Source organism: Cnephaeus nilssonii (assembly GCF_951640355.1).
Source record: "Cnephaeus nilssonii genome assembly, chromosome: 7".
Taxonomy (NCBI): Eukaryota; Metazoa; Chordata; class Mammalia; order Chiroptera; family Vespertilionidae; genus Cnephaeus; species Cnephaeus nilssonii.
Window position 1 is genome coordinate 70,800,209 of NC_137078.1, and position 25,005 is coordinate 70,825,213.

Consider the following 25,005-nt stretch of genomic DNA (forward strand, 5'->3'; position numbering starts at 1 on the left):
TTTCATTGGTTCTCGCAACACTGTACATTAATAACTCACATTTATTGAACATGAGGCATTTTATTTAAATCCTCACAACAATTCCCTTTTGCAGACGAGGAAGCTAAGGCACACAGTAACTAACTAGTAGAGAGCTGGAATCTGCAATCTGATCCCTGGCACCTACTCCTCTACCAGGGTTTCCTTATGATTTCTATTGTACAGTTAGCAACTGGGGTTCTTACTACTTCAACTGGGGTTCTTACTACTTCTTGCCATCTCCGGTGAGCACCTGCTCCCTGAGAGGCAGAGGTCAGGCCTGAGAGCCAACAATTACAAAGGCCAGAGGGGATCTGTTTTAATCCTTAGTTTATCATTCGAGTAGGGAAAGACAGGCATTCTCCAAAGCAAACGGGGCCCTGGTGATTATATACACAGGGTGGGGAAGAATGATGGTAGCGGTAGGTGGCAAGGCCAGCACCTTAGTACCAGGCACCATATCAGTCATTTTACATCCATTATTGTCCTTGTGAGAAAACCAAAGCCCGGAGATGTGAACTGAGGGCAGTCACGCTGCAAATGTCCCTTCAGGATCCTGCACTTTAAGGTGTGCATCTCCCTTGCTTGCGGTTACCTGGGAGTTACTCGCCCACAAATCTAGGGGGTCGTTTCTCCCTGAAGGCTGCCATGCCCTCTAGCCGGTCCTGGGTGGGGATGTTCTGAAACAACACAGAATATTAGTTTGTTGGGGTACAGGGCTAGAGGCCAATAAGGACTCGCTAAAGTTTGTCCAGCCCGTGACAAGGCAGGGTCCAAGTCTTCCTATTGTCTGTGGACTCTGGTATTGGGCCATGCAAAGCCATGGGCCTCATGGCTCCTTAGTTTCCTGAAGAAGGTAGTCCGCGCCTTTAGAATCCGGCCTCTCATTGGCCTCTACTTGACACGGCTTACGTGCCTCCAAACAACTGACAGTCTCCTGCAGCAGTCTGATACGAGGCTTCACCGTGAGAAACTGGCTCTGAATCCTGGTGTGTAGCTCATTCACACCAGGCCCTGCAAGTGCCAGGACCCCCTGTGTAGGAGTTTCTGATATCTGTTGACCTTGAGGTTAGTACTTTTTGACTCACCCAGGAGTCGGGTCTAACTAAATAGGTCAGCCCCAGAGTTATCACCCCGCTGTCCAACACACACAGCCTGCAGGCTGGAAGAAGCAAGGCCTTGACATCCCAACTCTAGCCAGACTCTCCCTTGGCCACTGGTACAGACAGTGGGAGCCATTCTTCCTCTCGGGTACCTCTGTTCTGTGCTGCTCTGGGTGGGGGCAGGATGTACCACCACCAGGAAGCTGAGGAAATGGTCCCAGAGAGAAGCAGTGTGGTTCCTCTGGGATCAGCCCAGGCTGACTGAGGAGCAACTGGCATTGAGAGAGACCCTTTGGGTTGGGAGGAACCTATTCAATTGGTCATGTATTGCACATGAGCCCCCCCCCACTGTGGCCCAGCATCTGCTTACAAGCATGCATGGACTTTGGCAGCAACCACGTACCTGGGCATAGCACATCCCTTCAATGGCCATCCCTGATGCAATGTCCACCTGCGAGAGAGAAACCTGAATAAGCCTGACCTTGCCCACCTCCATCTACACTGAGAGCTAGCCCACCCTACTGCCTGAACTATTCTGTTGGTTCATGGCTTACTCCAGCAAAGAATTACTGCGTCTTCCTGTATGCCAGTCACACACAGAGATGATTATGATAAGGAGCTCCCGGAGAGAACACCTTAACTGACAAAACAGTGCTGGGACCAATCGGGGCTGTGAGCACAGTGGGGAGGGTTGCACACAGCCGGTAGCGCTGAGGAGGTTGTGCATGAACTGCGCCTTCACAGACGGTGTTCTCTCACGGGCTGCCTCACCATGCCTCCTGTCACCCCCGTTGGTGAACTTGCAGGCTTTCATTGCCCTTGGGAATAAGGTTCTAGGCCTTTATGGTCTGGCCCCTGGCACCTTCCCAGCCTCTATACTGCCGCTTAACAAGCACGGTTCTAGGAGAAGTGCTGCATGTATGTAATCTTAACAACAAAGGTTATCATCCCTACTGTGCAGTTGACAAATCTGATGTATAGAAACGTGAAGGAATTTCTCTAAAGTCACAGCAGGATGTGGAAAAGCAGGTCTTTGAACCCAGACAGCCCAGCACCAGACCCATGCCCCTCACTTCCATGATTTGTTCTCACTCACCCCTTACTCCCATTCAGTCGAGTTGCTTGTTTACACATCCCTGTGCTTTTGCTTATAGTTTTTTGCCTTTCCTGGAATTCTCGTCCTTTCCAAGGCCCAGCTCTAGAAAATATCCTCTAACTCGGCACTACCCAATGGGACAGCGCTGCTTTAATCTCTACAGGCTATCTCTCTGCTTGGTACCCTTAACCTTTTATTAGTGATCTGAGTCTTTACCCCCCTCCCCACCTTGGGGGCAGTGACCATATTTGACTTACCTGTGCGCCAGTTTTTGGCTCAGCTCAGATTCAGTGTGTGACGTACAATCAAGTAAGTTGTGTAGGGATGGATTAGCTGCACCCAAGACTCCACCCTGGGCCCTCTCCTTGAGGCCACACAGACCTGGTTCTTATTACTTGCTCTGTGACCTGGATGAGTCATTTACCCTCTCTGAACCTCAGTTTCCTTCTCTCCAAGGGAAAAGGATGAGGATAAAATGAATCTGGAATGTCACCTGGTCAAACTTTACATGTTGGAGATGGGTAAAGTGAGGCACAAAAGGAACTTGGGGACTGGATGTTACAAGAATCCAGCTCCCGCGTTCTTTCCAGCTGTGCCGTCCGAGTGCCGTGAGAGCACTGCCTCCCAGCCACCCCACTGACTGCAGTCCTGACCAGAGCCCTCTCACCTCCATTCCTCGATCAATGGCTACTTTGCCCAGCCGCACAGCAATGGGGGCCTAGAGGAAAGAAAAAGCTTGGTTGAGGAGGGGATCAATGCTGACAGGGGAGTTGAAATAAAGGCACAAAGCTCCATGGTGGGGGAAGAGTTGTGGGCAGGGAGGCGGAGTTGTAGCTTTCTGCTAAGTGTTATGTTCCGCTTGCTCGTGTGAGCACCTGCTGGTTCTCAGTCTACGCTCCTTTTCTATTATAAAGGAAACCTGACTGATCCCTGCCCTGCCCAATCCTGACCCTATGGGCTTCTTGTCATTTAATTCATTCCTGTGAATACAACAATTTACAAAGTGCTTTCCTGCCCACAGACTTGTCTAATGGTGCTCCCCACCCTTGCAGGATGGTGCCATCTGTAATTGAGGCTCAGGGAGGTGAGTTGTCCAGTGAGTCAGAGGTGGAGCTTGGGTATGGTTCCCAGTCACCGTTCCCACTACGGCTCCCTCCCTCTACCCCTCTCCGCTCAGCAAATGCAAGCCTCCGCTGCAAGCGAGTTTCACCTTGGCGGAGTTAAAGCCTGGTCAGGATTAGGAACTTGGGCTTTGAGGTCTGACCAGCCTGGGTTGAAATCTCAAGGGGGCATTTTGCACAGCCATTGAGAAGCAAGAGCATCAAAGCTGCCATCTTCGCTTCTCTGGTCTTGCTTCCAATTAACTTGTGCCACAACAGGCCCGGCACTGCACTCCCAGCCCCACTTCCAGGCAAAGGATGCACTTTCTGCCTGTAGCAGTCGTATTATTTGAAGTTGTTATAAGTAAGACTTTATCAGAAAAAGAATGACTGTTTTAAAGTCTGATAGCATAGAAGCCATAATTAAAAAAGCTAGTTACATAAAAATGAAGTTGAGAAAAACACCACAAATAAAAGGCAACAGTAAAAAACTGGGAAAATGTATTTGTGATACTTATGACAGATGAATTTTCTTGATTTATAAAAAGCTAGTATTTTTCCAACAAATATTCATAAGGATATGAAAAGGTAGTTCACAGAAAAATATAAACACAAGGGGTTCCCAGATTTACTCCTAGTTAAGAAAATGAGAATCAAAACAGGGAGGTGCCCCTTTAACCTCAGGTTAGGTAAGTAGTAAAAATGTTGGTATTGCCCACTATTGCTAGGGTTAGGAAGCAAGTATTTGCATACATTATTGATAGAGTAAATTGGTACAGTGCTTTGGGGAAGGCAATTTGGCAAGAACTGGCAAATGTTAGATGCACATGCTCTTTAAAAAAAAAAAAACGTAAGGGAGAGAAACATCAATGATGAGAGAGAATCATTGATCAGCTGCCTCCTGCATACCTCCTGCTGGGGATTGAGCCCACAACGCAGGCATGTGCCCTGATTGGGAATCGGACCATGACCTCCTGGTTCATAGGTCGATGCTAAACCACTGAGACACACCAGACGGGTGATGCACATACTCCTTGATGTTGCAACTCCATGTAGGAATCTATCCTGCAGATGCACAACTACAAGTACACTAAGATGTACAGTTATTCACTCCAGCTGTTTTGCAGTAGCAAAAAGATGTAAGCCACATAAATGTTCATCATTAGAGTACTGGTTAAATAATAGCACATCCAGACCATGAATGAAAAAGTGCAGTTGCTTAAAAGAAGGTGGTCAATAAATATACAGAGGTGGGCAAAAGTAGGTTAGTAATAATAATAAATAATACAACAATTAAAAAATACAGTGCCTGGCTGGCATGGCTCAGTGGTTGAGGATTGACTTATGAACCAGGAAGTCATGGTTTGATTTCGGGTCAGGGCATATGCTGGGTTGCAGGCTTGATCCCCAGTGTGGGGTGTGCAGGAGGCAGCCAATCAATGATTCTAATCATTGATGTTTCTATCTCTCCCTCTCCCTTCTCTGAAGTCAATAAAAATACATTTAAAAATAATACAAGAATAAACTTTTGCATACTTACAACTGTAACCTACTTTTGGCCACCCCTGTGTATACTCATATCCTATATAATAAAAGCCTAATATGTTGTGTCCGGTTGTCCAGTCGGCCACTCAACCAATAGCAAAGCGTAATATGCTATTGATATGCTAAGGCCGCTCAACCACTCGCTCTGATGTGCACTGACCACCAGGGGACAGACAGTTCACTGGTTGACCAGTTGCTATGACATGCACTGACCACCAGGGGGCTGATGCTCTGACCAGTAGGTTAGCTTGCTGCTGGGGTCTGGCCGATTGGGACTGAGCAAGATGGGCTGGACATGCCCTGGAGCCCTCCCTGGCCCCAATTGTGCACCGGTGGGGTCCCTCAGCCTGGCCTGCGCCCTCTCACAATCCAGGCTGAGGGACCCTCCTGAGTGCATGAATTTCGTGCACCAGGCCTCTAGTATATAAATAACTCTAAATTATTTTTAGAATGGTTTAAGGGATAAGGAACATACCTTTAGAGGTTAATCTAATTCTAAGAGACATTTTAAAAACATGAAATTAACCTTTTGCACTCGGATGTCGAGTGTGACTCGACACGGTTAGCATTAGAATAAAGGAATCGAGAAAAAAGCAAGCGAATGCAAAGGGTTAAAATAAATAGTAAAGAATTCAAACAATATGGAAAAGTATAAAACAAAGAGTAAAGTTCCTCCTTTCTACTGACCCTTCCCCGTAAGGCATATAGTGCCAACATCTTTTACACAAATGGAATAATAATAAACATACTAGTACACACCTTGTGTTTTTTTTTAACCTGATTTCCTGGAGGTTCCCATTTCAGCATATGTCTGTATGTGTTAGCAGACACATTTATGTTTCTAAGTATATAGACATATACTTAAATGTGAGGATTATTAGAAATCTAATAATTTGAATGTTATTTGGAGATGAGAACAGTGAGTCACACTTGTGCAGTATGTTTAAGTAGAAAACATAGCCAAATCCATATTTAAAGCAAAATGTGTATTTACAATTTAGGGGGGAAATCTGAGTATTAAGTTGTAGGCCTTGCATTCATGAAAAGTCTTTTTTGGACCCTACTCTCTGGAACCATTTGACTCCCTAGTCTTAGTGGTTTGTCCACTAGAGGGTAGCCATGTACCACACCTGGCAGTCACCCATCCAGGAATTGGCTGGAAGCTGAAGGTTTTCTTTTTTAGGTTGCATCAGATATTCCAGCATTGGGATTAGTGATTATAATACTAGTTTTTGGTATGCTGGTGTTTTACAATGCAAAGCTACTTTCAAGTACTGAAATACTAGTACTTACATTAGTATAATACCATTATTTTAGAATACTAAAAGAACTGAAATCAGAATCATCTTGAGATCAAGCTCAAAGACCCAGTTACACAGTTTATAGTTTATGCAAAAAGACAACCCTTCAGTCTACCAGTCTTGCTAGGTAGGCCCCCTCTGTGAAGGTGCAGCCAGCCGAGACCTTGAGTCACGTAGAGTTTTGTTTAGATCAGATACTTCCTGATCAAGTATAATAGAAATCTGATAGCATTAAAATTGGCCGAGTAGTACCATCAGATGCTCCATTTATATATGATGAAACTAAAAAAAGAAATGAAGACAAAACATGCTTTCTTTTAAATCAGTTTTTAAAGTTATGATCCCTGCCCTCAAGGAAGGCCTCAAAGTTATAAAAAGGAGGTAGGATTATTTAAATAGGAGATAGAGAAAGATTTTTCCAAAATAAATACTAGCCCAGCCAGCATGGCTCAGTGGTTGAGCATCGACCTATGAACCAGAAGGTCATGGGTTCAATTCCCGGTCAGGGCACATGCTCAGGTTGCAGGCTCGATCCCCATTGTGGAACTTGCAGGAGGCAGCCAATCAGTTATTCTCTCTCATCACTGATGTTTCTATCTCTCTCTTCCTCTCCGAAATCAATAATTTCTCTGAAATCAGTAAAAAAATATAAAAAAACCAAAATAAATACTTCATTTTAAAAAAATATATATTTTATTGATTTTTTTACAGAAAGGAAGGGAGAGGGACAGAGAGTTAGAAACATCGATGAGAGAGAAACATCGATTAGCTGCCTCCTGCACACCCCCCACTGGGGATGTGCCTGCAACCAAGGTACATGCCCTTGACCGGAATCGAACCCAGGACCCTTCAGTCCGCAGGCCGACGCTCTATCCACTGAGCCAAACCGGTTTCGGCAAATACTTCATTTTCATAATTATTCAAATAGTTTCATCTGTTAATACGAAAATGACAAATGGAAAATATTTTTATAGACTTACATTTTTTGTTTTGTAACATGTTTGCAAATTTTTATATTTGAAATGCATTAGTTTTATAGTTTTAGAAATTTTTGTACATATTGTATACTCTTTAGAATAAAATGCTAGTTTTTACATTGTATGTAGTTTTTATATTATGCAAAATAAATACCAAAATACCTGTGTTGTCTCTCTGGTATGGTATTGCAGTCACTTTTTGTGACCTTGATGAGCAAGTCACTTAACTTTTCTGGGTCTGTTACATTACAGATACAATGAGGATAATCAACCCAGCTGGATTGCTCTAATGAAAGTATCTAAGATAGTGTCTGATGGATAGGAGATGCTCCATGTGGGCTTAGTCAATATTTATTATAAACGAGAGGCCTGATGCATGAATTCGTGCATGGGTAGGGTCCCTCAGCCTGGCTGGCGATCAGGACTGATCGGGTGGCCTGTGTGTGTGTGTGTGGGGTGGGGACAGGGACCATGGGAGGTTGGCTGTGGGAGTGCACTGACCACCAGGGGGTAGCTCCTGCATTGAGTGACCAGTTGATGGGTCATTCAGTCACTTAGGCTTTTATATATATATATAGACTAGTGGCCCAATGCATGAAATTTGTGCATGAGGGGGGAGGGTGGGGATTCCCTCAGCCCAGCCTGTACCCTCTCCAATCGGGGACATGTCTCTCACAATCTGGGAATGCTGGCTCCTATCCGCTCACCTGCCTGCCTGCCTGCCTGATCGCCCCTAACTGCCTCTGCCTGCCTGCCTGCCTGATTACTCCTAACTGCCTCTGCCTGCCTGCCTGATTGCCCCTAACCCCTCTGCCTGCCTGCCTGATCACCCCTAACCTCTCTGCCTGCCTGCCTGATTGCCCCTAACTGCCCTCCCCTGCTGGCCTGATCTCACCCCCAATGGCCCTCCCCTGCTGGCCAATTTGGTTCTGATTGGTCAGTTTCTATGACAGCGTCAAAAGCTATGTCTCCTAGGCAGTCATTGGCTCCTCACATTTCACCCAGATTTGGTTCTGATTGGTTGGTTTCTATGCCAGTCAGTGTCTCCAGGCCTGATCAGAGAGGTGGGGCTGATCAGCAGCCCCCCCGAGGAGGCCCGAGGCCCGGAGATAAAACAGAGGAGTGGCTGCTGGCGAAGCCCGGAGAGAAAGGGAGATGCAATGGCTGATCAACAGCTGCCCCAGAGGCTGCGGATCAGACCCTTCCTCTCTCTCTGGGCCTCTCTTGGGATCTGATCCACAGCCCCCTCGGCAGTCAGTGCTGGGTCGCTGCGCCCACACCAGCGGCAGTCAGTGCTGGGTCACCACGGCAACCCAGCACTGACTGCAGGACTGACTTCCAGTTGGTCGAGCCTTCCTTCGTTTCGGACCCTGGGTTTTTATATATTAGGATTAGTAAAACAGCTCCATTTCAGCTGTGTTCATATCTTTATGGAAATGTGGGGCCTACCTGTGGGTCCTGTCGGAGTCATGAGAAGCTAGTAGAGGCTCTCAGATTCTTGGAGACCCCATCAGTCAGATCCAGGGTGTCCTGCTGAAGGCTTTGGGCCTGACAGAACTACCTGTGGCTAGAGGCTGCCTTAGTGGACAGTACAAGTATAGAACATTCCCATCATCTCAGAAAGTTCTCTTGGACAGTGCCGTTCTGAAGATTTTCAAGCCCATTTGAGTCCCTCAGAATTCAATTTTCATTTTAACATTTGACTTAATTTTGTTTACTGGATGGCTAAATGGATGCAAGATTCAAAGAGGGTTAATTTTATGAGTCAGGCTAAATGGATCTTATGTGGCCCTGTGGGACACCCTGGCCTCCCCACACGAGTGTCCCCCACGGCACAGATCCTCCCTCCTGTGCTGGGCTGCCAACACACCTGGGGCAGGATCTCCTGGGCCAGCTCTCGTGCCCGGTGGTAGGCAGCATTGCCCTCCTCATTCTGGGCCACCGCGTGATTCACCAGCCCGAGGGCCTGGGCCTGTGTCCCACTCAGTCGTCGGCCTGTGAAGATGAGCTCCTTCGCCAGGGCCACCCCCAGGCACCGAGGCAGCCTCTGGGTCCCTCCTGCCAGGATGGAATGGGGATGGTAAGTCAGCATGGGAACAGGGAGCCCAGAGAAGGCCCAGGCTGGGCATCAGCCAAGACTTCTCGTCTCAGAAGCAGATTCTGAGTTAGGCTAGAAAGGCAGAGCCTAGGAAACAGGGGAAAAGATAAAAGCGGGGAAGTACTCTGGATAAAGGAACTGGGCAGGTAGAGGAGGACGGGTGCTGTGGGTGATGTTACCTGCTCCTGGGAGGAGCCCTCGGGTGGTCTCGATCAGCCCCATGACAGCTGAGGAAGCTGCATAAACAAGAGTGAAGCCCCCACCCTCTCAAGTGCCAATCTTTGGGGAGAAGTGATACCTACCTCTGGGCTCTCTGCTCACCCCTTCAGCCAACCACTTCCATCATGTTCTGGCCTGGAGGTCAGGAGGCCCAGGTCCTCATCCTACCATCCCCACTGGGGTCGAGGGTGGGGGCTGTGCGTCCCCAGGCAAGTCTCTCTCCCTTTCTGAGCCTCATAGGTGGAAAAAGATGATTACCACTCTTCTGCCTGCTTCAAAGAGCTGCTAAGGATCAAATGAGGTAACGGTGCTTGGAACAAGGAAGGGGTTCCTGGCAGGTGCCCACTGCCTATTGGTGGGTTAATGGATTCTCTGTCTCATACACCCTTAGCTACGGTCTGGCCTACAGTGTGAAGGACTCCTGCTCCCACCAGTTATTCCTCCCGGTGTTTCATTAGCCTGACATTTTCCTGTGTTCAGTCCACATCCTTCTTCTGAGTTCTGCTTCCTCTGAGAAGCCCTCTGAATGTTCCACCCACAGGCTTCTCCTAAATTCCCTCTGGCCATCTGAGCCAGGCAGGAGGGAACAGCCATCTCTTCTGCCTATGAGGGGCTTTACACTCACTCTCCTATTGCCCAAACCCTACAGGTTAGTTGGCCTTAAACATGGACAAGGTGAGAAGCAGAGTTGGGGCTATGACCTGACCAGGTATTTTGATGCCTTTTCGTTGGCATGCATTGTGTAGATATGAGCTACTTCTATGGCTCGAGTTGCACATTTAAAAAAAAATATTTTATTGATTTTCTTACAGAGAGGAAGGAAGAGGAAGAGTTAGAAACATCGATTAGAGAAACATCCATCAGCTGCCTCTTGCACACCCCCTACTGGGGATGTGCCCGCAACCAAGGTACATGCCCTTGACCGGAATCGAACCTGGGACCCTTGAGTCTGCAGGCTGACGCTCTATCCACTGAGCCAAACCGGTCAGGGCTTGAGTTGCATATTTTTAAATGTTCCGGGGTGGCAGGAGAAAGCATTAAGGAAGACAGAGCGCCATGATGGCACAGACTTTTCTGTCTCCAAGAAGGGTGCACCTAACCACCAAGTCAGTAAGGTTAAAATGTAACCAGGAATCCTCTTCTCCTCCCTCCACTCTTCAAGGCCCAGTTGCTCTGAACAATGAACCAGAGGGCAATGTTCCTGCCCAGGCATGTTTGTTTTCAGCTGGGCTGGTGACAGACTGCCCCTGCCTCACCTTTGTTCAAAACATGCTAAGTAGCCCTGACTGGTTTGGCTCAGTGGATAGAGCGTTGGCCTGTGGACTGATGGGTCCCAGGTTCGATTCCCATCAAGGGCATGTACCTTGGTTGCGGGCACATCCCCAGTAGGGGGTGTGCAGGAGGCAGCTGATCGATGTTTCTAACTCTCTATCCCTCTCTCTAAAAAATTAATAAAATACATTAAAAAAAACAACATGCTAAGTAAAGCTTCTTGGACAGACCTAGAGGGTTAAACACCTAGTCTTGTCCTGCTCTGCCTTCCCTCTCTGTGCTCTCGTCCCTGTCCTGTCAGCAGTTGCTCTCGGTTGGCAGGAGCACTCTGGTGCTGAGGGAGGCTGGTGCTGAGGGTGACTGTTCTACAGTCAGGGGCTGGGCCAGGAGGGGAACCAGCTTCCCCCATGTCCTCCACCTTGCCTTTAGATCTGCTGTTGGTGGGAAAGCCAAGAGCAGTGGCTGACTTCACAGAATCCCCAGACTTACCCTGTTTCACTCACCCTTTCCTCCCCACCCTATCCCACCTCTCCCCCTGCCCAGTACCTGCCACTCGAAGGTCACAGGCCAGGGCAAGTTCCAGGCCTCCACCCAAGGCATACCCATCCATAGCTGCAATGGTGGGTGCAGGGAAGGCTGCTGTGGAGACGAAGAAGGGCCCCGGTTGAGAGGCGTTGGCAGGACCAGGACAGGGACTCAAGCTTAGAGAGGGCCTCAGTGGTGTCACATTTGGGGGCCTCAGCCAGGTTATTTTAGAGGTTGGATTTTCCAACAGGGAAATTTGTGGGACCAGCTTAGGAACCAGAGTGGGGAGATGGGCTGGATGATCCCTGCTCAGGCCCCCTCCCCTGCTGGCCACTCTGGGACTGGCCATTCTGCTTTCCCTTCTTGTTCTGTGTGGCAAGCCCTGTGCTGGGTGCTGGGAACACAGAATTGAATGAGACATGGGAAGACAGACCCAGGCGATCTGTACTCTGTTAAAGGAAGCTTGGAGGATGGGTCAGGGAAGCCTTCCTGGAGGACAAGGTATTGGTGGTATTAAAGGATGAGTAAGAGGTTCAGGTGGCCAAGGAGGGATATTCCAGCCAAAGGAACAACAATGTCCAAGCCTGAAAGCATGTTTGGTGAAACTTGGCTCCTCTGGAATAGCTAGGCTTGAAGCCTGATGTCACGGGGTGGGTGGTGGGGGTCAAAAGCAGCAGGGCACAAAGGCTGAGCCCCGTCTGAAGGAAACGCCCTCTAAACCCTCTTGTCACCTCCTCCTTGTACAATTCCTTGTGCCCATCCTCCCTGGGAGAGTCATTTGTCTTTCCACAGAGCTTATGATAGAAACTGTCCTCTCTTTAGAATAGAGGGTGGGTGGTGGGTGGGAGGGTGGGTATGGCAGGGATCAGCAGGGCCCTCCTCCACCCCATTTCTGGACCCTCACCAATCTCATTCATTAGGCCTCGGAGCCGCTGGACAAAGACCCCCACTTCTGCCTCACTCATCTGCTCCCGCTCCTTCAGGTCTGCACCTGCAAATAAGGGGTTGGTGACAGTCCTTGGGAAATAACCCGTTACTGAGTCCTCGGCTGTTAAAGATCCAGCAAAGGAGACTTGAGGAGAAGCAGCCAGAGGGGAAGGAGAAACACCAGGAAGCGTTGGTCAGGGGATCCAGGGAGGAAAAGGGAGTGGGAGTGCCACAACAGAAAGAAAAGTTGGACTTCAAAATTAAAAACGTTTTTGTCAAGAGACACGATGAAGGAGTGAAAAGACAGCCCACAGAATGGGAGAAAATATTGGCAATTCACATATCTGATAAGAGATTAATGTCTAGGACATACAAAAACCTCCTATTACTCAACAACAAAAACCCCCACAAAAGACAAAGATTTCAATAGACTTTTCTCCAAAGAAGATACACAGGTGGCCAATAAACACGTGAAAAGATGCTTAACGCCCTAACCGGTTTGGCTCAGTGGATAGAGCATTGGCCACATCCCCAGAAGGGGGTGTTGCAGGAGGCAGCTGATCGATGTTTCTAACTCTATCCCTCTCCCTTCCTCTCTGTAAAAAAATCAATAAAATATATTTTAAAAATATGCTTAACATCATTAGTTATTAGGGAAATGCAAACCCAAACCACAATGAGTTCACATCCCATACCCATTAGGATGGCTATTATAAACAACAATGTGGAGAACCCTGATGCATTGCTGGTGGGATTATAACATGTTGCAGCTGCGGTGGAAAACATTTTGGTGGTCTCTCAAAAAAGTTAAACGTAAAATTACTGTGATCCAGTAATTCCACTTCTAAGGATATATTCCAAATAATGGAAAGCAAGGACTCACACAGACACTTGCATACCAGTGTTCAAAACAGCATTATTTACAATAGCCAAAAGGTGTACACAATCCAGTGTCCACCAAAGGATGGATTAATAAAATGTGTGAAGATGCAATGGAATATTGGACCACAAAAAGGAATGATGTTCTGATTCATGCTGCAACATGGATGAACCGTGAGTACATTATTCTAAGTAAAATAAGCCAGACACAGGAGGACAAATATGTGATTCCAGCTGTATGAGGTAACTAGAAGTCAGCAGATTCTTTTGTCACAGAAACTTATCACCTAAACTCAGAGGCTTGACAACACTCATGTTCTGTCCCTTTTGGCAAATTCATAGTAGACCAGAGGTTACCAGGTCTGTGGGAAAGTGAGAATGGGGAGGGATTGCTTAATGGGAACACTATGTAACTGATTATCTTTAAAAGGAGGGAGGGGTCAGTGGGGTCCACGGAGGCTGAGGGGTCAGGTAAGATGAGAGAACTGAGAAGCGAATGCAGGATACAGTGGCATGGAGATGGGCAAGGACGTCGATGAGAACAGTGATGCTGGTAAGGTCATCAAAGGCCAGAGGGTAGGAGGCTGAGGTGGGAGTAGAGGGTGAAGGTAATCTCTTCAAGTTCTAGACTGTACCAAGTGAGAGCTGGGAGAGCCGTCGGGAATCTTTGATTAGTTCCAGCCTCTCTATGACAGATGGGGGACCTGAGGCCCAGGGAGTGGTAGGGACTAGCCAAGGATTCCAGAGCAAGTTGGGGTCAGACCCAGACGTCTGGTAGCCATTTCCCTGTGCTAATCTGGGCTAGTGAGGAGTGGTGCTAACAGGGACATGAAGTGACTTTAATAGAGGTCAGGCAGAGATGGCGATAAAGGAAGAGGACAGGGTAGGATGCGGATCTCTGCCAGGGCTGCCAGGTCAGGGAGACCTTTTTCTATATACTTTCCTGCCAGGGCAGGCTCCACGCTGGGCACCAAGATCCCAACAGCTCAGATGGAGGGACTAAGCTATCTCCCCTTGAAAACCTGAAAACCATATTCCTCCCATCCTCTCTCTCCACAACCACTTCCCGCCTCCCCAGTACCTCTGTTACCCTCTCTCCAGCCATCCCAGCACTGGTTCTCAGCTCAGCTCAGCTCTCATGGACTTGCTGCTTATGGGCCTGGGATGTGGTATTTCTTTGAAACAGAAGTGCATGGTGCTTGCCTTGTTGTGAGGACCAAATGGTGCAGGGATAGTGGAAAGCTTTGGTGGCAGGGACCGGGCAAAGGGGCACAGAGTCCCATCTTGGCCACTGACCTTGTGAATGTCTTTGACTCAGTTTCCTCTTTTCCTCAGTGAAGGGTCGGAACACAGCATGGTGTAGCCAAAAGAATAAGGACTTGGGGGTCAGAAAGGCCAAGTTCAAACTGAATTCTCTTCTACCTCTTAGTAGCTATGTAACCCTAGGCAAGGAATTTTACCTCTGAGTCTTGAGTTCACATCTGTAAAACGGGAATAATGAGTCCTATGCTAGAGATGACTTAAGCCCCCCACCAACCGCGCTGAGCCCCGGGGTGGGGGAGGGGAGGACACCCACCTGCACAGAACACGCCCTTCACTCCACTCCTGAAGAGCAGGACACGCACTTGTCGGTCGTCCCGCAGCCGGGCCAGGGCTTCCAGCAGCTGCAGAGCAGACCCCGTCAGACACCTCCCAGCCCAGCCCCAGCCCGCCCTGGTGCCTGCCATGTCTCACCTCGCTAACAAAGACGTTTCCCAGGGCATTTCGGGCATGCGGTCTGTTCATCAGAATCTCAGTGACTCCTGCAGGGACCGGGCAACGTCGGGTGAGGCCTCGGGCCTGCTCACTCCCGGCTGGGCCTGGGCAGCCTCTACCCTTGAGCAGCAGCGTGACGGGGAAGTCACACATGCCCAGGCTTTGGTTTTCCTGACCATAAAACAGAACACTTGTCCGTCCTGCTTCACCAAAGAAGTGTTGCCCTGGTTGATGTGGGTCAGTGGTTAGAGCGCCATCCAGCGCACCGCACCGAGAGGGTCTCCAGTTTGATTCCCAGTCAGGGCTGCAGGTTAGTCCCCAGCCCCAGGTGGGGTGTGTGCAGGAGGCAACCTATAGATGTGTCTCTCTCACATTGTTTTTCTCTCTCTCTCTCTCTTCCCCTCCCTCCCTCCCTCCCTTCCACTTTCTCTAAAAAAACAATGGGGAAAATATCCTTGGATGAGGATTAACAAAACAAACAAACAAAAAAAACCACCAAGTGTTGGCGTGAAAAAAGAAACTGTACTCTCTATTGAACAACTGTAATAGATAAGAAATTGTGTAAGTTATAAATTATATAATAGTCCCTGCCCACAAGGTGCTGATAACCTAGTACAAGTAAATAAAAATACGAGGTCTTGAGTAAGGTAAGGGCATAACATACTTAGAGGATCACAGGTGGCAGTTCACAGGTGGAAGCGTTTGAGCAAGGTGAGAATAAGTAAAAATGTTCGTTTGAGGAACGAGGTATGGTGGGGAAAATACTATAGGTAAGGGACTATCCAATTTTTTAAAGTCAAAGTTCCTGAAAGCTCAATCCAGGACCTCTTTATTCAATCATTTGTACAATTAAATAATGCACCTAACATGTGTTGGCTTCTGTACTAGACACGGATTCCAGAGATCAGGCAGGCCCAGTCCCTGTCTTCTCAGAACCTGCAGTCTGACAGAGAAGACAGACATTCAATGATGTCATTACTGTTTGTGATGAGAACACAGAATGAAAAGGACAAGGAGGTAGGAGGAATAGAGTGGGTCGAGGGGAACCCTAGTGTAGAAGGTCAACAATGACCTGGTGGAGGAACTGACCTTTTAGCTGAGAGCTGAGGGATGACTAGGAGAGCAAGGCAGGCAAAAGTGTGTGTGTGTGTGTTGGTGGGGAGAAAAGCCCATTCCAGGCAGAGGGAGCTGCACAGACGAGGGCCCTGAGTGTGGGAGAGGTTCTACAAAATCTGTAGAGCTGGGCCGCTTAGGTTCTTTTTGGCTGGGCCCGACAATTAAACTGACATAATACAGATTAACAGGAGAAAAGCATACACTAGTATATTTATACAAGTTTTACATGACATGGGAGCCCCATAAGGAAATGAAGCCCCCCCAGAAATGGTGGAACCTACATGCTTTTATAGTAGGTTGAACAAAGAGACAGTTGTGGAAAGGTAACTAAACTACGTGAGGAGGCTGAAGGAAAATAAGAATTTTGTTTCTTAATAAAATGTGTTTGTACAGAGTTCTCTTGGCTTTGATTCTCTGTTGAAGGATGCTTCTTTTCTCCTGGTCCAGGGAGGGCAGCTTTCACGGGGGAGTATTTATCTCTTGTCTTCAGGAAGAAAAGGGGAAATCCAAATGCTTTTCGTGCATCTGCTGTTTTTTGTTTGTTTTTTCAAGTGCCTTTAGCACAAAGTAATCCTTATGACAAAGAAGCATATTTTGGGGTAACATATTCTGCCACCTTTTGGTGTCTTCGGGAACTGGAGGAGTTCAGCGTAAGGTGAGGGAGGAGAGTCTGGAGGATCTGGGCTTGCTCATCTGTCCCTTCTTCTGCACCTCCCACGTGCTCGCCTCTTATATCCCCAGGGCTGCCCTGCACACCTGGCCAGCCCAGAGCTCTCCTCTGAGTTCCCAGCCTAAATATCCAACTGCCCACTTGACCTCTCGACCAAAATTATCAATCTTTCTCCGGTTGTCTTGGTGAGTAAATGATTGCACTATGAACCCAGGAGTCCACCCTGTTGCCTCCCTCTCCCTCACCCATGAAAACTCAGTTTCCAAGGCCTGTGAATCCAACCTCTTAAATAGATCTTAGATCTTTCAGCTCATAGCCCTCATCGCAGCCACTAACCTGCTATGGGCTTTGAACCCTATTACGTGGATCACCCAACTGGCCCTCTTGCCCTCAGTCTTGCTCATTTGGTTCACAGTCATCTTTCTAATCCAAATCTGACCATGTCCTTCCCCTCCCTTTTCATCAAAATAAAGTCCAATCTTTAATACAACCCCCAGAGCCCCCCAATCGGGCCCTTGCACCCCACTCTGGCCTCAATTCAACCCCCCAATCTGGGGCAGTTGTAGGGAAGACACATCAGTTGTGGGCAGGGGCCATTTCCCCTCTGCTAAAATGTCCGGGATAGACTAGAGGAGTGTTTACCAATCCTTTGGAATTCAAAGGCCCTTTATTTTATTTTTTTTTTGTTCCAGGGTCCTCAGCTTCGTCTGTAGAACAAGCAGTGTTTATTAAGATGGCATTCTCAGTGTGAGTTGATTTGAGACATAGAGAAGGGCCCAAGAAAGTTTCAGAGCTCTCAAGGGACAGGGTGTCCAGCCTGAAGTTAGAAAGCTGTGGTCTAGGGCAGAGAACTGTGACACTCAGGCTAGGTGAACTTCCTTAGCCTCCTCAGAAATTTTCAAAGAGCTCACTGAGCCCAGCAAGATCTGGAGGTCCCCCAGAGGAAATCAGATGTCCCTACAGTTCTCTCCAGCTCTGGTGCTTCAGAAGAGAAACTTGTGGAAACAGAGAAATCCTCTCAGAGGGGTTGAGGAAAACAGTCTAGGTCCAAGGTCATTGTGGCCGACAGACCCTAGAGTGCCCCTCTGTGCCCAGCCCCTTCACTTGAGTATGGGCAGGACCTGTGAATTGCTTCTAACCAACAGAATACAGCTAAGGCTACCAAATGTTACTTTCAAGAGTACAGTCAGTTATATGGCAAAGGTGATGAGATGTTACTTTCATGGTTAGGCTACGCTATATATAAGACTGTTTTGAGAGGAACCAAGATGGCAGTATAAGTAAACACCTGAACTTGCTGCCTCGCACAACCACTTCAAAACTACAACTAAAAGACAAAACGGACATCATCCAGAACCTCGGGAAGGCTGGCTGAGTGGAATTTATACAACTAGAAGGAAAGAGAAAAGCACACTGAGACTGGGAGAGGGTGCGGAGGTGCGGAAGTGAAGTTCAGAGGTACGGAGGTGCGTGCAGAAAAGGGCTGCCAACTGGGTATGCTGTTGTCTTTTTCAATAAGGAGGGAGATACAAGCTCCTGACTGCTCTGAACTCCAGTTCTGGATGAGACTCTGGGGACCCAGACTCATACAGGGAGAAACTGGGCTATCTGGCATTTTCTCAGAGGTGCTTGCAGCAATCATTGTTCCTGCACAGTGCCGCGGGACACAGAGACCCGGGGACCTCTTCGGGGCAGGGCTGATGGTCAGCCATTGCTGTTTGCTCTGCCCTGGTGATTCCCTGAGACCCCACCCAACCCAATTTACAACCCCACCCAAGCTGTGCGCAGAGGCTTTTGCATATGAATGCCCTGGCCTTTTGCAACCTAAAACCTAACAAACTGCAGCTGGGTCAGAGAGCCCCAGAGCCTCCAAAAAAAGGCCCAAGGCTGGACAGCAGAAGTTCTACCGTTGTAGACACAACTGATCCTCACAGCCAACTGGCCTGGAGGTCAATTCCTCCCAGTGATACCAACAGCAATCAAAGCTTAACTACAACAGACTGTGCACACAGCACACAAAGGGGTGCACCAAGAGTGTCCACCTCAGGTAACTGGGGAGGCTGAGCCACTGGGCCCTATAAGACACCTAGCACACAAAGCCACTCTATCAACTCAGGGAAGTAGCCAAAATGTGGAGACAAAGAAACAGGTCACAAATGAAAGAAATAGAGGAAAGCAAACTACTGGATATAGAGTTCAAAACCATGGTTATAAGGTTACTCAAGAATCTTCTAGAAACCTCTGAGAAACTTAGTGAGACCCTCAAGGATATGAAAAAGGACCAACTAGAAATTAAGCTTACACTATCTGAAATAAAGAATAATATACAGAGATCCAACAGCAGACTAGAGGATCCCAAGAATCAAGTCAAAGATTTGAAATATGAAGAAGCAAAAAACACCCAACCAGAAAAGCAAAAAGAAAGAAGAATCAAAAAGTGTGAAGATAGCGTAAAGAGCCTCTGGGACGGCTTCAAGTGTACCAACATCCGAATTTTTGGGGTGCCAGAAGAAGAGAGAGAGCAAGATACTGAAAACCTATTTGAAGAAATAATGACAGAGCCAAAACTGGTTTGGCTCAGTGGGTAGAGCGTCGGCCTGCGGACTCAAGGGTCCCAGGTTCAATTCCGGTCAAGGGCATGTACCTTGGTTGCAGGCACATCCCCAGTAGGAGGTGTGCAAGAGGCAGCTGATCGATGTTTCTCTCTCATCGATGTTTCTAACTCTCTATCCCTCTCTCTTCCTCTCTGTAAAAAATCAATAAAAATATATTTTAAAAAAAAAGAAATAATGACAGAAAACTTCCCCCACCTGGTGAAAGAAATAGACTTACAAGTCCAGGAAGTGCAGAGAACCCCAAACAAGAGGAATTCAAAGAGGACCACACCAAGACACATCATAATTAAAATGCCAAGGGCAAAAGACAAATAGAGAATCTTAAAAGCAGCAAGAGAAAAACAGTTAGTTACCTACAAGGGAGTACCCATACGATTGTCAGCTGATTTCTCAACAGAAACTATGCAGGCCAGAAGGGAGTGGCAAGAAATATTCAAAGTGATGAATAGCAAGAACCTACAACCAAGATTACTCTACCCAGCAAAGCTATCATTTAGAATTGAAGGTCAGATAAAGAGCTTCACAGATAAGAAAAAGCTAAAGGAGTTCATAACCACCAAACCAGTATTATATGAAATGCTAAAGGGTATTCTTTAAGAAGAGGAAGAAGAAGAAAAAGGTAAAGATAAAAATTATGAACAACATAGTGACAATAAATACATATCTATCAACAAGTGAATCAAGTGAATAAAAAATCTGATGAACAGAATAAACTGGTGAATATAATAGAATCAGGGGCATAGAAAGGGAGTGGACTGACAATTCTCGGGGGGAAGAGGGTGTGGGGGTGTGTGGGAAGAGACTGGACAAAAATTGTACATCTATGGATGATGACAGTGGGAGGGGGGGTAAGGGCAGAGGGTGGGGAAGGGGGTGTGGGGGTGTGTGGGAAGAGACTGGACAAAAATCGTACATCTATGGATGAGGACAGTGGGAGGGGGGTAAGGGCAGAGGGTGGGGTGGGAACCGAGTGGAGGGGAGCTGTGGGGGGAAAAAAGAGGAACAACTGTAATAATCTGAACAATAAAGATTTATTTAAAAAAAAAAAGACTGTTTTGCTAGTGAATTCTAGAGAAATAGTGGAACTATGGAGAGGGTCATATATCAAGGAAGTGTGGGAAGCCTCTAAGAGCTGAGATGGGCCCCCTGGCCAACAGTCAGCAAGAAAACAGGACTTCCGTCCTATAAACATAGCAAGTGAGTTCTGTTAACAAGGTGAGGAGCTTGAAAGCAGATCTCTCCCCAGTCAAGCCTATGATGAGAACATAACCCTGTCCAAGAAGACCCAAGGCAAGAGAACCCAGCTAATTTGTGCCTGGACTTCTGACCTACAGAAATTATGAGATAATAAATGTGTTATTATAAGCAACAATGTTTGGTGGCAATAGAAAACTAATATAGTAATGATGTCCTGGGATTGACAGAAATTTTCTCTCGCTTTCCTGTTCTGTCATTCCTTTCTCTCTGGCTGACTCTCTCCCATCTTTCATCTTTTCTCCTCTTTTCATCTTTATATTCCTCTCTCAAAACACTAGCTGCCAAATCTTATTGTGCTTCACTCAAGCCATAGCTCAGTCATACACCAGTTCCATGGCCTTGGGCATATTACGTTATCCACCTGGCCTTCAATTTCCTTATCTGTAAATAGAAATAATAAAAAAGGTTGTTACGAGGATTAAAAGAAATAATGCACATATGCACAGAAATGGTTAGCCAGAGTTTGTGGGTACAGGAAGCAGGAAAAGGACACAGATGCTGGGGAAAGTCTAGGGCCCAAAACAAGGTATGAACTCCAAGCTGGTAGCCCTGAAGAGCCAGGTAGGGTGTCTTTGGCTTTCATCCGACAACATTCAATTTGCATACCACATGGAGAAACCAAGAGGACTCTGCCTTCTAGTTGAGCCCTGGTTCTCGGAACATGGTTCTCAGAATATTGCTGTTTCTGGGCACCAGCAGTAGAGATGGGTCTGCACTACACTCTCCTTACTCACCAAACCCACCATGCCACTGGCTGATGATTTCCTTGGCAGTTGATGTAGGATCACTTTTGTCTGGAGGGTTTGGATCACAGGCTTGGTGATATGGGTAGGAGTCAACAGAAACTACTGGAGGTAGTATACAGACTAACTGGTTTACCAACTCCTTATTACATAGAAGGGGAAACTGAAGCCCAGGAAAGAAGAGAATTTGCCTAAGTTAACAGCTGGACCCAGCTAGCAGTCCTACGTTCAACGAGCTAACAACCTATGAGGAAGACAAGTCCAGATACGTGGAAAATAAAGGGGTATTGAAGGGTGGTAATTCCAGAAGTATTTACATAGGCAGAGAGGAAAGGAGAGGACCCAAGTCAGGGGCATAGCTAGAATAAAACAGAGAGGTAGGACAGCTTAAAATGAACCCTTGGGGTAGAAGAGATAAAATGGGAAGGTCAGGTGTAGTGGAGAACCATGAACACCCTGCTAAGTAAGGAGTTGGAATAGAGCCATAAAGAAGAGTGAAGAGTGGCTAACAAGCCAATCCTGTTTTCAAGGACAACAGGTGTGACAATACTCTTATGCCATTGGTCCAAGATGAAGGCAGAGCCTGTGGCTTCTAACATAACCATCGAATGGCCCCAAATCATTTTGGGGGTTGGGGAGAGGTGGTGTTTCTCCTGTGTGGGAGTCTTTTCCTCATGCTTCCTCCACTGTCCCTCAATGACCTTCTAAATGGTAGGGGCAGCCAGCCAGCATGGCTCAGTGGTTGAGCATTGACCTATGAACCAGAAGGTCGAGGCTCGATTCCCGGTCAGGGTACAAGCCTGGGCTGTGGGCTCGTTCCCCCAGTATGGGGCATGCAGGAGGCAGACGATCAATGATTCTTTCTCATTATTGATGTTTCTATTTCTCTCTCCCACTCCCTTTGTCTCTGAAATCAATAAAAAATATCTATACTAATAGAAGGGTAATATGCAAATTGGTCACGATGCCCTCACAGTAACAACTGACCAGCAGGCTGTGTGGGGCGACCAGGCCGGCAGGGGGGTTAGCGAGGGAAGACCAAACAATTGACCAGCAGGCTGTGTGGGGTGACCAGGCCGGCAGGGGGTTTAGCGAGGGACAACCAAACGACTGACTAGCAGGCTGCGTGGGGTGACCAGGTCGGCGGGGGTGGGGGGGTGGGGGGGGAGGGGCGGTGGGCAGTTGGGGGCATCCAGGGGGACAGGGGGGGCAGTTAGGGGCAATCAGGCTGGCAGGCAAAGGCGGTTAGGGGTGATCAGGCTGGCAGGGGGGGAAGTTAGGGGTGATCAGGCAGGCAGGTGAGCAGTTAGGAGCCAGTGGTCCCGGATTGTGAGAGGGATGTCCAACTGCTGGCAGTCAGACATCCCCCAAGGGGTCCTGGATTGGAGAGGGTACAGGCTGGGCTGAGGGGACCCCCTCCCCCCTTGCATGAATTTCATGCACTGGGCCTCTAGTATTTAAATGAAAAATAAATGGTGGGCAGAGGCTTACTATGCTGATCCTTGTTATCCATGGATAACAATTCTGCTATCTGCAAGGTCTATGACCCCTGATAATACTTTTTACTGATGTACTAGTCTGTGTTTTGTACAGAAGAGGCAGTGATGACCTAATAGTTGAGAACACAAGTTTTGAAATCACACCTGATTCAAATTGCTTAATTTCCCTGTGCAGCTGTTTTTTGTTTATTTTTAATTTAAAAATTTATTTATTTTTAAATATATTTTTATTGATTTCAGAGAGGAAGGGAGAGGGAGAGAGGCATAGAAACATCAATGATGAGAGAGTCATTGATTGGCTGCCTCCTGCACGCCCCCTACTGGGAATCTAGCCCGGAACCCCCGCATGTGCCCTTGACCGGAATTGAACCTAGGACCTCTCAGGCCGCAGGCCAATGCTCTATCCACTGAGCCACGTTGGCCAAGCAGTTTATTGATTTTGAGAGAGAGAGAGACATTTATTTCCACTTATGCATTCATTGGTTGTTTCTTGTATGTACCCTGATTGGGGGGTGGGGGGGTGGAACTGCAACCTTGAGGTATAGGGATGACACTTTAACCAACTGAGCTACCGGGCCAGGGTGTGCCTCTGTTTCTTAATGGCAAAGAAAAGTATCAAGGCAAGCACTGTTGCCAGTTGGGCATGAATAAAGCATGAGAGTAAGGGGTATTCTCTAAGACTCAGCAACCCCTACATGCCCATCAAAAGGGGGGGGGGATGCACATGAGGGAATAGCGTGCCACAGCAGGGAGCAAGGAACTAGATTACTATAGCAAAGCAGCTCTTCAAAAGTTAGTAAGGGGTGGGGGAGGAAATAAGAGATGGAGTCTCCAATGCTATTTGTGTAAATTAAAATTCTGACACAAACAGGATTGGAGAGAAAGCTAAGCGAACGGCCTAGACCTGAGGGTAAGACCGAGGGGTATGGGTAACAACCACCACAAAACAAAATGCGCAATCGAAGGTGTTTTCTGCCAGTGACCAGCCAACTTTCCTGGCCCTTCTGCAGGGAGGAGACGCGCCCTCCGCTGCCCTCACCCTCCGCCCTCCATCGCGGCCTCGCACGATTGGCTCTGCGGCCTCGGCCCCCTTGGGACCTTGCCAGAGTCCTTGGCCCAGGGGCGCAGTCACGCCTTTTAAAGCTGCGGGGGTGGGTGCGGGTGCCTAGTCCTACCCCTGAGTATTCCTCTTCCCCTCCTCGCAGCCCAGGCTAACCGGGCTCGGAGCGGGCCGACACTGACCCAGAGTCCCATTCCAAGTAGTGTCGGGGAGGCCAGTAAGGTGGTCACCCATTCTCGGGCAACCTAGACTAGGATGCAGGGGATTGGGGTACAAATCCTGAAATATATTAGGCGGCCCTACTGTCTCAGTCGTTCCGTGTGCGGTGGACGCGCCGGCATCGCCTGGGCCGGGCAGCAGCGCCAGGCGCCCCCCTCCTCAGCTCTGCCCCGGCTCGCCCCAGCCGCCTCCGGGGTGCTCTCGGGGAGAGCGCACGCACCTTGGTCGGGACCCTCCAGGGCGCGCACTTGGATCTCCGGGTCCCGGGCCGCTGCCGCCGCCGAGGCACAGCTGCGGGCCGCAGGGGGCCTCCAGGGGCGCGTTAGGCGCAGGGCGCGGGTCAGGACGCGCTGCATGTGGGCGCAGGCTGGGCAGGCGCGGCTCGGCTTCTCCCCGACCTGCGCTCCCGCCGCCGGCTCGCAGGGCGGCCGCGAGGCTGCGCCGATCGCTCCACCTAGGGGCCGCGGGGCCGCGGGCCTCACCTCCCGGGCGGGGGGAGCCCGGCTCCGCCGCGGGGTTTGGGGCAAGGCTACCTACGTGTCTTAATGTAAGCGTCAGGGTTTTAATCTGAAAAGCGGAGACAATAATGGTGACTACTGGAAAAGAGCAAGGCAGACGCCAGTGAAAGCACTGACCACAGATTTAAAACCTGTTGCAAAAGGGAAATGTCCGGCCTGAACGGAACGTACTCGGGCCCGGGGGCGGGAATTCACCTCAGCCATTGAAGAGCCAGCTTTTCAACCTGATTCCAGCCATTGGGGCTGAGGTTCAAGGGTAAGAAGGCGTGTGGTCTGGAGCCGGGTCTGAGACTGAGAGCACAAAAGCCTGAGGAAGACGTTCGGATCGTTGGAACTGTTCTGCATCCTGTCAATGGTAGTGATTTGGAAGAGTCCATGCGTGTGTTGCAACTCATGGGACCTTACACCAATGAAGGGTATGGGTGGGTGGGTGGGGGGAACTTCACGACATATATGTCCAAAACAAAGGAAAAACCAAAGTTCAGTGACTAAC

The 25,005-nt window shown here is 48.4% G+C and overlaps 1 protein-coding gene across 3 annotated transcripts; it reads right to left on the bottom strand.

Annotated features, from left to right (window-relative positions):
• On the bottom strand, positions 1-24,651 carry ECHDC2 (enoyl-CoA hydratase domain containing 2). 3 transcript variants are annotated; one of them, XM_079776188.1, is made up of 10 exons: positions 24,215-24,331; positions 14,795-14,986; positions 14,637-14,724; positions 12,159-12,245; positions 11,276-11,368; positions 9,418-9,474; positions 9,011-9,198; positions 2,885-2,935; positions 1,525-1,572; positions 1-698 (listed from the first exon to the last, which is right to left on the bottom strand). In XM_079776188.1, the coding sequence occupies exons 2-10, from the start codon at positions 14,966-14,968 to the stop codon at positions 621-623; spliced, it is 864 nt and encodes a 287-aa protein (XP_079632314.1). In that variant the 5' UTR covers positions 14,969-14,986; positions 24,215-24,331; the 3' UTR covers positions 1-620. The 3 variants fall into 3 exon arrangements, with proteins under 3 accessions (XP_079632314.1, XP_079632313.1, XP_079632315.1); XM_079776187.1 differs by having other exon boundaries at positions 2-698; positions 14,795-14,862; positions 24,215-24,651; XM_079776189.1 differs by lacking the exons at positions 14,637-14,724; positions 14,795-14,986; positions 24,215-24,331 and adding an exon at positions 14,357-14,476 and having other exon boundaries at positions 3-698.
• Between the last annotated feature and the right edge of the window lie 354 nt (positions 24,652-25,005).